The 15,650-nt window shown below is 41.3% G+C and overlaps 2 protein-coding genes and 1 non-coding gene across 3 annotated transcripts in view; 1 reads left to right on the plus strand and 2 right to left on the minus strand.

The window, feature by feature from the left end:
* Positions 1-1,914: 1,914 nt before the first annotated feature.
* On the minus strand, positions 1,915-14,075 carry LOC145415951 (uncharacterized). The gene is made up of 6 exons (XM_080285055.1): positions 13,917-14,075; positions 13,069-13,201; positions 8,040-8,163; positions 7,075-7,219; positions 6,141-6,326; positions 1,915-3,206 (listed from the first exon to the last, which is right to left on the minus strand). The coding sequence occupies exons 1-6, from the start codon at positions 14,007-14,009 to the stop codon at positions 3,165-3,167; spliced, it is 723 nt and encodes a 240-aa protein (XP_080141181.1). The 5' UTR covers positions 14,010-14,075; the 3' UTR covers positions 1,915-3,164.
* Positions 13,430-13,501, minus strand: TRNAT-UGU (transfer RNA threonine (anticodon UGU)). The gene has a single exon. It is a non-coding gene; the product is annotated as a tRNA-Thr (tRNA).
* A 673-nt stretch (positions 14,076-14,748) lies between the features above and the next one.
* LOC145416096 (F-box only protein 21-like) overlaps positions 14,749-15,650 on the plus strand; it is a 28,629-nt gene continuing 27,727 nt past the window's right edge. Inside the window, exon 1 of the mRNA XM_080285188.1 lies at positions 14,749-14,924. Coding sequence (XP_080141314.1) covers positions 14,749-14,924 — 176 coding nt within the window. The remainder of the gene's footprint in view (positions 14,925-15,650) is intronic.

A 15,650-nucleotide genomic window follows, 5' to 3' on the forward strand; every position in this document is an offset into this window, starting at 1 on the left:
CCAAGGTAGAGAAAAAATGGTATAGCGGAGGTTTTGTTTAATCCCTACAGTGAGAAGGGTCCTTCTTGAACTAAATAAAATCATGAGGTAGCAAGAATAAAATATGAGTGATGACCTAAAGTGCTTAACCACCTCTGTAGTGAAACTCCAATGCAGTTCACTCAACAAAGATGTCTATTTTTCCAAACTTCTGTTCAAGTGTCCTTTTATATTCTACTGCTCTTCCCTTCCCTTTACCTCTTTTTTTTTTTTTTTTTTTTTTTTTTTTTTTTTTTAAAGGATGACAACTGGGTGTGAAGGGTGAGAATTATGAAAGTTGAATGTAGAGTTGAAAGGAAGACTAAAAAAGATCGGGGAAATGGTCATTCAGTGAGAAAGTGAAATAAGGGAATGAAGAGAGAGGCTGCTAAACATTGAGCAGTGTGAAAAGCTACAATCAGGTGACCAAGGTAAAGCAATGCAAGCAGGTTGGAGACTTTATAAATGAATGAATGATTTCAACATGACTCTCTTTCATACCTTCCCTTATTTTCTTCTTAAATTCACACCAGTAGTTACTTCCCAGTACATTCTCTTAGCCCTATAAATATTACTTGTGAAAACGTTACTGTGCTCAGTTATCCATGTCATCATTAAGGAATTACACAGATAAGTAATGACCTTATCAATAAATCCCTTCAACCTGAGGCTTTCAATGAATTCTTGCCATCTCCAGAAGCTTTTATTCAACCTATATCTCCAGATGATTTTATTCAACCTGGGGAAAACTACAACTAGAAGGGAGAAATACAGCTTACAGAAACCCCTTCACTACTAAAGCACTCTCCTAGGGTAAATAAAAGTCTCTGGCAGTAGCATGATTGTAATGGGAAATACTGTACATCAACAAGATGAGGGGAGAGGGTTGCCACAAATAAACTGTCTCCCTGTCCCCTGCTATCAAGATGTCCTTCCTCCAACTCACACCATTCTCATTCATATCTCTCACGACATTATTGCACACAAACCTAAACAATGCAACCTGCCTGACATGTTAATAGAATGACAGTTGTGATATGAAAATGATCAATAAGTACCAGTGATGTGCTTACCAAAGGTGATGTTATATAAACCTTAATTTAAAATAGTTTGTCTTTTAATATAAATTATAACCCTTCACCTCAAAGGCTGTATTTATAAATCTCCCAAGGTTATGTTGTGTATATAACTGCCCGTATAGACAAAGTAGTCTGTAAACAGCTCCCGTTCCAGTACCTCTGTGATAGTTAACTCTTATGATGACTTGTTTATCCTGTAAATGCATTAGGATCCTTTATAAATACTTCCCTCAAAGATGTGTTAATACAGGGTGGTATTCTCCCCAGCATAGTAGGCTCTCTACCACTTCTTCCTTACCAGTACATTCCCGGTAATAGCAGAAGTAGTGGCTGTAGCCCCAGGTTCATCTGAAATTTGAACCCCATGAAGTGCAAGCTAAAGATGCCCTTCTGCAGTCCAATGTCCTGTTGGGAAAGGGTAGGGAGGGAGTTCAGAGATGTTTATGTAACCAGGCAGTGGAGCCACCCAGCTATATCAGTGCCACCATGTGAAGGTGTCCCTCTCCAGCACACCATATTCTAGCAAACAGCATACAAATATCCTCTGTAGTCAGTTTGTTTTCATTTGACAAAGATCCCTAACTCCCTTTCAGCTTAGATGATGACCAAATGTCTGATTGGTGGACTGATTTAATTCCTACCTCACAATTAAGGCTTGTCAGAGTTCATAAAACCACAAAAATGTATTCAAGTTGTGGGAGGGGCTCAGTTCCACTTGGTGAAAACAAACTATGTCGTGCAAGTTACTTATCCAGTCCATCCTGATGATAATCCATGGATTCTCTCTTTTTTTTTTCTTTTTTTTTTTTAAATATAATTCCTGCCATCTTGCAATGATTTCATTCAGCTTAGGATAAACTCTTCAGATTGAAAGATTTGATCATAGCCTTAATAAACCCTTCAACACAAGAGCCTGGTGCTGGATAGGAATGCCTTCATGTCGTGGCACTAACCTAACTGCACAACTCCTTTGCCTGGTTCTGCAAACTTCCCTTGCCTCCCCCCTCACAAATCCTCTGAAAGAAGGAAGGTGGACCGCAGGACGAGGGCAACTTCAGTCTGCACTCCACCAGGCTGACATTTTAGATGTGCCCGGGGGTAAAACAACTACTACCACTACCTGAGGCCTTTCATAAACGGAATAAAATTGTCTAGTCAGTGGCAGGAATAAACTATAAGGCCATCACCAGTTTTCAAGAAGTTAATACAAAATACAAAAAAACAAACGTAAACTTACTACATTAATAACATGCCTGTATAATTAATCACTCCAGCCTACTGATATCCTTTCCTGCTTTATTCTTAATATTGCCAGGCAATTTTATTTACCTCAGAGAGAGAATTTTCAAGCCAGAGTTTTTATTTTACTTTAAACCTCTTTCCTTGGCTGAATAAACTCATCTGGCAGTATCAGGAATTACATATTAGATCCTCAGGCATATGGTTTGCCTCCCTCAATACGATAATGTATTTTCTGTTTTATTTTTTCCCATTTTTCAGATGATATATACAGTATATATAAATTTTTTTTGACTGGGTGGGTTATTTACCTCTTTAATTCCTCTATCATCCATTCCTTTACTGCGTCATAAAGATTAGTGGTGCCCTGGGCAAGGCTACTTAGTCCTGACACTTAAGGGAAGAGTGACAAGTAACTCATCTAAGTGGCATTACACAAGCAATAAATCTCACCCAGCCCTCAGATGTCAACTACTACTGGCCACATCCTGTTGCAGTGCTTTACCTTACTACACCACAAGACATCACTCTCATCACATGGTTAACCAATGTAGTAAATGGTTTCCTAGGTTTGTCGCTCAGTGTACACGCTACGTAAAGGTAGCTCGAAACTGTGTCCATGGAAGGTGGCCATCTCTTCATTTATAAAGAACCCAAGCTGAATAAAATCATCTGATACCAGCAACAAAAAAATTGGAAATGGATCATCATACTGAATAGTTTACTGCGTAATAAACTGTCCAAATAACCAGGAAAGATGTGCCTGGGAGCCTACTAAACTCACAAGGGTACAGCCCACGCACTCTGGAAGCTGATGAGATGGACCACCTAAAACATCTTCTTCTTTACTGCCGTGTATCGTTCCATGTACTGAAACAATAATATTTCAATTAACTGGTGAAAGATTCTACACATATACCCATGTATAGGTGTATAAATGTATGTTGCATTTATGTGCACCAGACCCTTGATTTAATGTATCTTGACAGACTGGACACTGGCTTTAACAAACACTATGAAGCCACCAAACATCCGTCGGCCATAACAAACGATGTCAGTTAAACGAGGTGCAACGAGGCACAATACATACGTCTCATGAAGAAGTGCAATTACTAGGATGTGAAATAAACCGCACAAGGGCAATAAACTGCAAAATGGGTATACAGTAGTTTTCATTTTTAATACTAGCATATGCTAATGTACCCATTTGTTTTCAAACATGTGCTTGAAATCCCACCTCAGGGAAAAGCTTTGTATATAATGGCTTTTTGGCTTTTACAGCTCAGGTCCTCCCCCCCCCCAATTAGTCCATTACAGGGAGGGTCTACTGTATATTGTTAGTATGCGTGTATGTATATGGGTTTACTGATCACCACAAGCCAGAATAATGTACAGGATAAAGTTCTTTTTTCTCATGTAATCGTTGATCATAAGAGTTTTAATACTTCTTATGCCCTAGGATTCTCTTCAGCACAGTAGGGTCTGACATTAACCAAAATGAAATGGAACGTACATAATTTACTGCCAAAGAATGCAGAAAGTATTAAGAATATATGGAGTGGATGGTAAGTTGTTAAATGCTGTGAAGAGTATGTACGATGGTGCCAAGGCTGCAGTGCGTGTGGATGGTGAACTGAGTGAATTTTTCTCTTTGAAGGTTGGGTTGAAACAGGGATGTGTCATGTCTCCATGGTTGTTCAATCTGTACATGGATGGGGTAATAAAAGAGGTACAAGGTAGGGTAGTGGATGTTGGAGTGGCCCTGGTGAGAGAGGGTAGTGTTTGGAAACTCCCTGTACTGTTGTTTGCAGATGATACTGTGTTGTTGAGTGAAGAAGAAGGGGAGCTGCAAGGCTTGGTGGATGAGTTTGGGAGAGCGTGTAAGAAATGGAATCTGAAGGTGAATGTAGGGAAGAGTAAAGTGATGGTCTTTGAGAGAGGTGAAGTCAGTGAATGTACAGCGAGGTTGGATGGTGAGGAATTGGAAAATGTGAGTACGTTTAAGTACTTGGGTAGCGTGATGAGTAAGGATGGAGGTTTGGAGGGTGAAGTGCTTGAAAGGGTACAGCAGGGAAGAAAGGTTGCTGGTTCCTTGAAAGCAGTGATAAGAAACAGGGAAGTGAGCATGGAAGTGAAAAAGTTACTACATGACAGTATTGTGATACCAACTCTAACGTATGGAAGTGAAGCTTGGACGTTGTTGGAAGGACACAAGTCAAGAGTGAAAGCAGTGGAAATGAGTTATTTAAGAGGAGCCTGTGGAGTCACGTGGAGAGACAGGCTGACGAATGAGGATATAAAGGAGCGTTGTGATGTGGATGTGATGGGAAGTGTTAGGAGGAACACACTGAGGTGGTTTGGCCATGTGGGGAGGATGGAGAGTGAGAGACTGACAAGGAGAGTGTATGTGAGTGATGTGGAGGGGGAGAGAGGGAGAGGGAGGCCAGGGATGAGATGGAGGGATGCAGATGAGAGGTATATGAGAGGGGTGTGTGTGAGTTGGGAGCAGGGCAGTGAAATGGCAGGGGACAGGGCAACGTGGAGGCAATTTGTTTGTGGCCACCCTGTATGGGATTAAGGCGTCTGGCAATAGACAGAATGTAGTATGTGGGTATCCATCTCCTCCCACTTGAAAGTCTCTCTCTCTCTCTCTCTCTCTCTCTCTCTCTCTTTCTTTCCACCTCACTAACATACACTTTCCTGGTCAATCGCTCATTCTCCATTCTCTCCACATGGCCTTCAACTTCTCTTGAAGGGGTAAATGATGTCTGTCTAACCACTTGTATTAAAAAGGTCTCCCCTATGCTGAATAAAACTGTCCGAAGAAGCCAAAAATTATTATAAGTCTTCATTTTTGTTTTATTCCTTTTTGCTAATATGTCCATGAGAAATTACAGACACGGTGTTTTAATAAAGTTTTAATAAAGTTTTACCATTACCTATGAAATTGTTGTGCCAGTGTCCCCATAGCTGCAGGAACATTTATAAGGAAAAACTGACACTAAAACCCATCCCTTACTTAAAATCAAGACTGCAAGTACAAACCTCCATCACCTGAGTATATATGTAATGGGCATGAAGAGTGAATGTATGTTTATCTATCCACAGCCAGATGCCATAATCCTGTAAGGGGTGGCTGTCTGTCTTTGAGTTAGGTGTTTTATGGGGAAGGGCACTAACCCTCCACCAACCCACTGGCTGACACATAGGGAGCACATGTGGGTTGGTTATATGGTTACCAACCAGTGTTGCCAAATGGTTTCCTGGCTAACAGGAAACCATTAGGCATGCCACTCAATGTAAAGTCACCTGAGAAAGGAAAGAAGAGTAACAAAAAGCAACAGGAAAGATGGGAGAAACAGGGAGAGAGGAGGGCAGACATAGAAAATGAATGATAAAGGTGAAGGAAGAAGAAGACAGCATTACATCAAGTGAGTGGATGATGGTCGCCACCACATACCACCTATGAATGTATGTGCTGTATGCATAAATGTATTAGTGTAAGCTGTTTGTACTGGGTGTGTATGATGTAGCTACAAAAGTGTGCCTTCTCACAGAGGTGCTGATAAAACTTATCGACTCAGTTGCTCAGTTGTATAAATGTCCCTCAACTCCCTCCTGATCCCCCTACAGGATGACAGTGGATTACAGGAGGATGGGAAATTCAGCCTGCAGTTCACTGAGTTCACATGCAGATATGCCTAGGGTTGCAACTACTACTACCACCATGTAGGTAAGATCTATACAGTATGTATGTATGTATGAGTTTAGGCAAGCTGTACATGTATTTGTACACTCCCTCACCTGTGCATACCCTTCCACCTCCTCAAACTCCTTCATCTTGAACAGGTTGCCGTCGATGCAAAGAAGCGAGACCTGTGACTCTGTCAGCAGCTCCTGAGGCACCCCACTCACACTCAGGCAGTTTTCCTCCAGACGCAAGGTTTTTAGACGCGGACATGACGCAATGGAGGGTGATATGGATGAAATCTGAGGGCAAAATTGGTGATATGGATGAAATCTGGGGACAAAATAAGTGATGTGGATGAAACCAGGGTACAAAATAGGTGATGTGGATGAAACCAGGGTACAAAATAGGTGATGTGGATTAAATCTGGGGACAAAACACATGATGTGGATGAAACCTGGGGATTTTGTAGGATATGTATAAAATCTAGACAAAAAATTAATAGGGATAAAATCTTGGGAGAAAATTGGCGACAGAGACAAAACTTTAGTACAAAATGGTGATATGAATGAAATCTGGGGACAAAATAGGTGACATGGGCAAAATCTGGGGACAAAATAGGTGACATGGATGAAAGAAGAGGGGGTGAAAATAGGTAATACAGACGAAATCTTAAGAAAAAATATGTGATAGATACATCCGAACACAGCCACAAGAAACCCACAATGCCAATGAACTGAAAGGGTTATATTAGAATTAACTGTACAGACATTAATACAGTATGCATTATGAGACAGACAGATACAGAAAAAATGTAAGGTTGGAGAGTGGCAAAAGCAGTTGTCTCTTTATGTTCATTATTATTAACCCCTTCTGCCTCAGCTGATAGCCAGGTGTAGTCAGATTACAAGGCTGATTTGGCTAGTAACCAAGGAGATCCATTCTTACTTCGAAACTATGGCCAAGCATAATGTACATTTAACCAACACAATTTAGTATGCAAGCAGCGGGAGTCACACAGCTCTGCCAGGTGAAACAAACCAACTGTACCTGGTTCATGTTTAGGTTCACTTCAACAGCCTGCAGCTCCTCCACTCCACCAGGCACCTCTGTTATCTGGTTACCACTCAGGTCCACCACATCCAGCTGGGGCAGACCACACAGGCACATTGGGAACTCTGTCATCTTGTTGTCACTGTTAGTGGATATATACAAAGTCACTGTTCGTGCATGGATGGTCATGCCTGTGAGGTGAAGTCAGGATTCTGGGAGCCTGAATGGTGAGTGAATGAGTGAGTGGCACATTTTATTGATGGACTTGAAGGTATAACATTCCTTGGTTCAATAAACTTATCTGCATTAACAACAAAATTAATCTCGTACCAGACAATGACAAACTTGAGGCATATCCTCTCCTGGTTGAATAAAGTCATCTGGATATAGCTAAAAATATGATCAATAGGGACATCACCATACTGAAAGTGGTTTATCCATTTAGCCTATAGACATTATTTGAATTTTTCCTTTCCCTAGATTACTATAGTTTATTTAGCTTGGAAACAATTTACTGACATGAAGGGCAATGCTTAAGGCAATATCTAACCCCTCAACTTCAGAAAGCCTCGCAATTTTATTCAGCTTAGGGACGATTTCTACAAGTGAAGGTGGAGTGGTCAAGTCTATATCTATCCCTCAGTTCAAAATCTCTCCAAAGCTGAAAAAGACATCATCGGACTAAGAGGGTTAACTGCACACATACCTGTACACCTGGATATAACCATCTGGTGATAAATATAATCACCTAGTGATAGAATGAAATTACTATCATTGTTTACTATAGGAGACTTGAGGTGCCTGAGGTTAGCCATAGAATGAGGTATGGCAGTGACAGGACTGGCCACCACCAATGACAAAGAAGTCTAGGTAACCATATCGTATCATTTATAGGTCCCAACATGCTATCCACCCTTAATTAAACAGAACCATACCGAGCCAGTAAGCATAAACTAAAGTACCTTATTATGACCGACTTAAGGTGCTTGAGGTTGGCCATGGACTGTGGTAAGGCAGTGATTTGGTTGGACACCAGCGACAGTGACTCCAGTTTGCTGAGTTGACCCATGCCATCGGGGAGACTACCTGCAAATGGACTCTACTTTACCAGTATATATATATAGTGTACAACATGGTAAGTCAATAGCACCCCACTAGAAGCTCATCTAGTGGTATTTTATGGGTTACAGGGATGCTCAGTCTGCTGGTGTGGGTGTTGCAATGGGAGAAGGAAATGAACAGATAATGCAGGGTCAACACACGTAACACTGACTATGCCATCCCCACACCACAGGAAAATCAGATGGAGGAGTGGAAGAGGAGTGTTATACAGGGACCACACTCTACTTCATCACCAACAAACCCTTACCATCACTATTAAAATTAAATCAAATGACACCAAGCTTCCTCTGTAGGAATCCCCACCTTAAGGTTAACTATTGTACACCTGATATTATAGACTGAGAACTAATTAAAGAACCAAAACCAGCTAATTACTTCCCAACATTTCTGGAAACGACTGAGAAATGAGAACTCTGAAATAAATAATAAGATTAGTAGCAATTTTGGGTCTCAGCTTGGTCCATGACTCTCTTTACATGCAGATGAGTTTCCTACCTAAGACAGATCACTGTGTAGTTATACTTGTACCTCTATTATACAAACTTGGCCTGGATTTATTTTATTTCGCTGTATATTTCACGTAGCTCAGTGTCACAAAAAGACAATACTGCAGCTCTATGTTGTTTTCATGGCACTTCTTTGTTACTAGCACCATATCTGAGTGTTAATCTACTGCCAAAACACAGAATTCACAATGGAAAGAGCCAACAATTTAGGCCAAGTATATAGTTATCAATTTCGTAGCCACACTTCACAATCATAGCAATGTCTCCCAGAGCTAATGGTACTGCAGCCAACCACTTAGTACTGTTCACCATCCAGTATTATCATCCTCTTTATCAGTATTACACTAGGCACTACAATCAGTCCTCATCAGCCATAAGACAGGGATGTGTTCCAATATATCACAACTACATTCATAAAACTGGTACTGGTACTCTAAATTGTGGAAATCTGGCAAATCAGCTTAAACGGCAGCAGTGGAACATTAATAGGTAACAATTCTGTAATCTATCATGGACTTGGCCCTTTCAGATTTAGACCACCATTTATATTTCACTCTTGCTACAATTTATTTTCATCAATGCAGGACCCTCTTTTGCTATGCACAGAGATGGAGCAGATGTGTGTACAGTATCTATTAAAAGCACTCCACCAGAAACTCAGCCAGCAATATTTCATGTGTTGCAGGCACAGCTCAGACCGATGGTGTGGGTGTGGCAGTGGGCAGGGGAAATGAATTACGAGGCATCCCAGCAAGACACGAGAAACAGCCCAGCAGTCTGAGGAGCATCTGGATCACCTTTCATGTATGTTGTTTAGGTGAGTAGGAGAGGCACACACACACACACACACACACACACACACACACACACACACACACACACACACACACACACACACACGAGAGAGAAAGAGTACTCATAACCTGTTGGTGCATCTTCCCAATACAAAACTTATCAAATGTGGGTACTGCTGTCCTATCATTATCAAAATCATCATCTTCATTATTATCGTCTCCATCATTATCATCATAATTAATTTAATCACTATTATCACCATCTATCTATATCTATTTATTGCCAGACGCCTTAATCTCATACAGGGTGGCCACAAACAAATCGCCTCCACGTCGCCCTATCCCCCACCATTTCACTGCCCTGCTCCCAACTCACACCCCCCTCTCTCATATACCTATCCACTCCATCCCTCCATCTCATCCTCCCTCTCCCTCTCCCCTCCTCCATCACACTCACATACACTCTCTTCGTCAGTTTTTCACCCTCCATCCTCTCCACATGGCCAAACCACCTCAGTGTGTTCCTCATAACGCTTCCTATCACATCCACATCAACACCACAACGCTCCTTTATATCCTCATTTGTCAGTCTGTCTCTCCATGTGACTCCACAGGCTCCTCTTAAATAACTCATTTCCACTGCTCTCACTCTTGACTTGTGTCCTTCCAACAACGTCCAAGCTTCACTTCCATACGTTAGAGTTGGTATCACAATACTGTCATGTAGTAACTTTTTCACTTCCATGCTCACTTCCCCGTTCCTTATCACTGCTTTCAAAGAACCAGCAACCTTTCTTCCCTGCTGTACCCTTTCAAGCACTTCACCCTCCAAACCTTCATCCTTACTCATCACACTCCCCAAGTATGTAAATGTACTCATATTTTCCATTTCCTCACCATCCAACCTCACTGTACATTCACTGACTTCACCTCTCTCAAAGACCATCACTTTACTCTTCCCTACATTCACCTTTAGATTCCATTTCTTACACACTCTCCCAAACTCATCCACCAAGCCTTGCAGCTCCCCTTCGTCTTCACTCAACAACACAGTATCATCTGCAAACAACAGTACAGGGAGTTTCCAAACACTACCCTCTCTCACCAGGGCCACTCCAACATCCACTACCCTACCTTGTACCTCTTTTATTACCCCATCCATGAACAGATTGAACAACCATGGAGACATGACACATCCCTGTTTCAACCCAACCTTCAAAGAGAAAAATTCACTTAGTTCACCATCCACACGCACTGCAGCCTTAGCACCATCGTACATACTCTTCACAGCATTCAACAACTTCCCATCTACTCAATATATTCTTAATACTTTCCACAATCCTTGTCTATCCACCCTGTCATATGCTGTCTCCAAATCCATGAAAGCCACATACAACTTCTTTCCCTTCTCTAGAAACTTTTCCACTAAAGATCTAAGAATGATTATCTGATCTACACAACCTCTTCCCTTCCTAAAGCCTCCCTGTTCTTCTCCAACAAATTCCTCTGTTATTCCCCTAACTCTTTCAATAAGGATCCTACCATACACTTTTCCTCTTACACTAAGATGACAAATGCCCCTGTGACTACCACACACTTCTTTTTCCCCTTTTCCTTTGTACAAGGGAATAATTATACCTGACTTCCAATCCTCCGGGACTCTACCTTCCTCCCAGGCCAATCTGCACATCTTCCACATCCAATCTACTACTATCTCTCCCCCATGCTTCAGCATTTCACCACACACTCCATCAATTCCTGGGGCATTCCCCGATTTAACTTTCTTCATTGCTTCCACAACTTCTATCCTACTGATTTCTTCCTGTCTTCTCGCCTCCCTCCTTCTCCCAGCCATTCCCCAGCCACTTATACTCGCATTACTTCCATCCTCTACGTTCAACAATTCCTTAAAGTGTTCTCTCCATCTGCTCACTTTTTCTCCCTTCTCCACTAGTAATCTACCATTTTTATCTTTCACTCCCCTGCTAACCTCACTTCCACCCTGTCTTACTCTCTTCATCTCTTTCCAGAACATTTTCTTACAGTCCCTCCACTTTACACTCAAATTCCTTCCAAATTCCTCATCCATTCTCTTCTTACTCTCTCTTACCAATCTTTTCACCTCTCTCTTCCTTTCTACATACAGTACAACTCTCTCTTCCGCCTCTCAACTTCTTCCATGTCCCTGTTTCTCATCCATTCATTGTATGCTTTCTTCTTTTGTGCCACAGCCTGTCTCACCTCTTCATTCCACCATGCTGTTCCTTGCACCCCCTTCCATCTTCTCTTCACCCCACACACCACATCACATGCTGCACATATTTCTTCCGTGAATATCTTGCACACACCTTCCACGTCCCCCGTCTGCTCCAATTCATATTTACTCAATCGTTCCTCCACTTCTCTCTTATATTCTGCCTTTTTCTCATCCTCTTGTAACCTTTCCACTCTCCTTGCAACTACTCCTTCCTCCCCTTCTTCTATTTCTCCATCTTACTTGGACCTTGATTCTGACCACCACCAAGTGGTGGTCAGAAAGTCCACTCCCGCAACCTCTATATGCTCTTGCATCCATTGCACATCTTCGCATCCTTTCATCCACACACACATAATCAATCATTGTCTTCCATTCATTCAGTTCACCACCCACCCTTCTCATCACTTGCCATGTATACCTGTGGATCATTTTGTGCCTGAAGAGGGTATTGGCTATCACCAACCCCCTCCCAGCACAAATGTCCACTAATGCACTGCCATTCTCATCTATCTCAGCAGGCACACCCCACTCACCAACTATTCCATCCACCTTCACATTCCCTACTTTACCATTCTTATCACCGATCAAAAACACTCTCTCATTCCTTCCAAACTTTTCCATGCACACTTCCACATTTGTCTAGAACACTTGCTCTGCTTGCAAGATTTTGTGTTGGCACATACACACACACAATCGCCCACATTTGTATTGCAACTTTCAATCTTACCCACACAATCCTTGAGCCAACTGATCCATACTCTCTTATGTTCTTCTTCCATCTTTTACTCACAACAATACACACTCCTTCCTTTGCCCTCTCATTCTCACCTACTCCTGCACATATACCCCATCCATACTCCCATTCGCTCACACTCTCACCTCTCCATTTAGTTTCAGTTACTCCACATACATCCACTTTCGCACCCTCAAGCACCTGGACAATCTCTCTCTCTTTCACCTCATCATTCGCACCCCTTACATTCCATGTCGCGATCCGTACCATGTCCTTTGTCCGGTCCTTGATCGTCATCTTTTGGTCAGTCCATGTCTGAGGCTTCCTGTTCATCTTTTTAGTTAGCTGTTTTCCGGGGAGGGGCCCTAACCCTCCGCCAACCCTTTTAGTCGCCTCATATGACAAGCAGGGATACTGGGGGGAGTATTCTTGAAAACCCCCCTACCCCCAGGGGTCACAATTATCACCATCATCCTCATTACCATATCTGCATCACCATCACAATCACCAATATCACCATAAAAAATCATCACTGTTACCACCACCACCCACACGATCACCATCATCATCAAGCCATACTTAATCTATTTCCATTGGCGTTGAGATGTTTGAGGTTTCCAAGGTCACACACTGTCGGAGGAAGGAAGGTGAGCTTGTTGGAGGAGAGGTCAAGTGTTCGCAGTACCTTGGTCAACACTGATAAGTCTGGCACCTGAGGAAGAACACCACCATCAGTACTGTATATTTTTTGGTATTTTTACAGCCTTGGACTCTGACTCCTTTTGGTTAGGCTGCATTAGATCAGTTAGAGTACAGTACCAAATGGAGGGATGGAGTGGAGAAGTATACGAGAGAGGAAGTGCGTGAGCTGGGAGCAGGGTAATGAAATGGCAGGGGACAGGGTGACATGGAGACGATTTGTTAGTAGCCACCCCTTATGAGTCCCGGGCGAGGCTCGAACTCGCAATCCCCCGATCACAAATCCGATGCTCTACCACTGAGCCACCGTGCCGCACATGTATTAAAAAAATTATTGCATTATAAACTTAATATTAAAGAAGATTATAAATCTAGGACTAGGTAATAAAACTTAAAATTAAACCTTAATAGTATCTTAGGAGAAATCTTTTAAACTGAAGTGGTTAAATAAAGTCTTCATCAACTGCTTCATTAGCGGAGATTTTTCATATCAGTGCTTAATAGTTCAATACCTAAAATACGAGGAAATGCAAGGATTTGTGATGCAAGGTTCCTTAACTGAGCAGGAATGACTACATCAGCTATTACGGTAAAGTTTTCCCTTTACACCAAACTACTCTAAAGTTACAATATAGTGCCAGTGAGTCGCTAGGGAAGCCATATAAATCTACAAACTGTGGCATGACCTCGTTTCACCCAGGTTAAAATTAAAAGCACCTTCAAGTTACCTCAGACAATTTCCTATTAGATAACACTAATGCTCCTGTCTTTTGCGCTGTTTCCATGTGGGCTTTCACCCCACTTGAGGATGTTTGCCCCATGGCGGCTTACGAATTGAGAAACAGACACTGCCTGATATATTGACGATATTGATGACAGGCGCGCCTGTCTTCCGCCATCAGCTGACTCTTGTAAACAAAAGTACTTTTCATTCAGTTTTCCTTATACTAAAGAATCCTGTTCGTAACGTGTTCAGAATAAATATGATAAACATATAAACGACCATTATTTGTCTGAAATTCATGTTTATGAAGCATACTGCGTGGAGCCGAAAAATCTTACATTCACATCAAACATTTTTCAACATAACATATAAGGACAGAAAGACATGTAACGTGAGGGTGAGGCTGAAAATATTAGTATGCGTACAACATACCAAGAAATCACGTGAATCCGAAAATTGTAGTTTCCGAAAATGTTAACGTCAGCTGTAAAATGTTGGAGAAAATGCACTAGATGTTACCGGAGGTATTTGCCTATTACGTAATCAGCTGGTGTAAACAGTTATTTATAATATTGATGTTTCAATAGCTTCCTAAGAAAATGGAAATGATTATGTAAAAGTGATTTGGATAAGGGTTATGAAAATACTTAACCTACGTATAGTGACGACCTTTAGTAGAATTTCTCAGCGTTTTGTAACAAAATTTATTAAAGATATTCAGATCAATTTAGGAAACTTAATTCATTATATTTACTGATAGAATAGTTTTGGTAGGAAGGACTGTTTATTTGTTATATATTTAACATCTAGCATTACAACCAGAGTATATTTACACAATGGCTGGCGTGAGTCCTTCGCTGAGTTTATACGATTTACCGGACGAAATATTATTGAAAATACTTTCGTGCAATGCAGTCAAGATATACGATCTGGGAACGATATCCAGGACTTGTACAAGACTAAAGCGAATAGTGGAAACACAAAACCTATGGCGAATTAAACTGCGGCTACAGTATGTGTCTCAGGGTGAACAATGAATCGCCTTTTATCAGAGCAGCCCTAAACTGCTCAGCTGGCCGCATTTACTGCTGTTATTGCTGTAATTCTTTTTACTGTAAGCTGCTGCTATTTGAATTAACTCTTTGCAAGCTTTTAATGATCATTTGGTTATTGAAGCAAAGAATGTTACCAAGTCGGCATTTTTTACAGGAAGCCTTTAACCATCACTTGGATATTTATTTATGCAAAGGATAGGAATACTACATTACTAATAACTTTGGAAGCTGTTAAATACCACTACCATTTATTAAAGCTAAGGTTACTAGGCTGGCACTATCCCTGACTTTACAAAATGAGATGTTAGCATTTAAAGAAAATTATCTGGTGGTGGCAAGATTACAATAGTAGTTCTTGTGAAAAGGTAAAAAAATAATAATAATAATAAAAATACTGTTAACTGTAGAATATTATGACATTAGAGGACATGGTTTTTATTGACATTATATCGACTTACTGCCAGATATCTTGGTACTGAATGGGGTGGCCATGAAAAAATTTTCTCCACCACCAGGCAACACCCCTACTCTCATATTTCTCCTTCCCATCCTTTCATCATATCTTTAGTCTCCCCCACCTCACTTACATGAACTCTGTCACTCATTCTGCATTCTCTCCATATGCCACATGTATCAAGGTACTTATCTGGTACTGAATACAAAAACCCACACTGGCAGACGAA

The sequence above is a fragment of the Coenobita brevimanus genome, chromosome 104, assembly GCF_032717465.1.
Source record: "Coenobita brevimanus isolate Jiangsu-jjx chromosome 104, ASM3271746v2, whole genome shotgun sequence".
Classification (NCBI taxonomy): domain Eukaryota; kingdom Metazoa; phylum Arthropoda; class Malacostraca; order Decapoda; family Coenobitidae; genus Coenobita; species Coenobita brevimanus.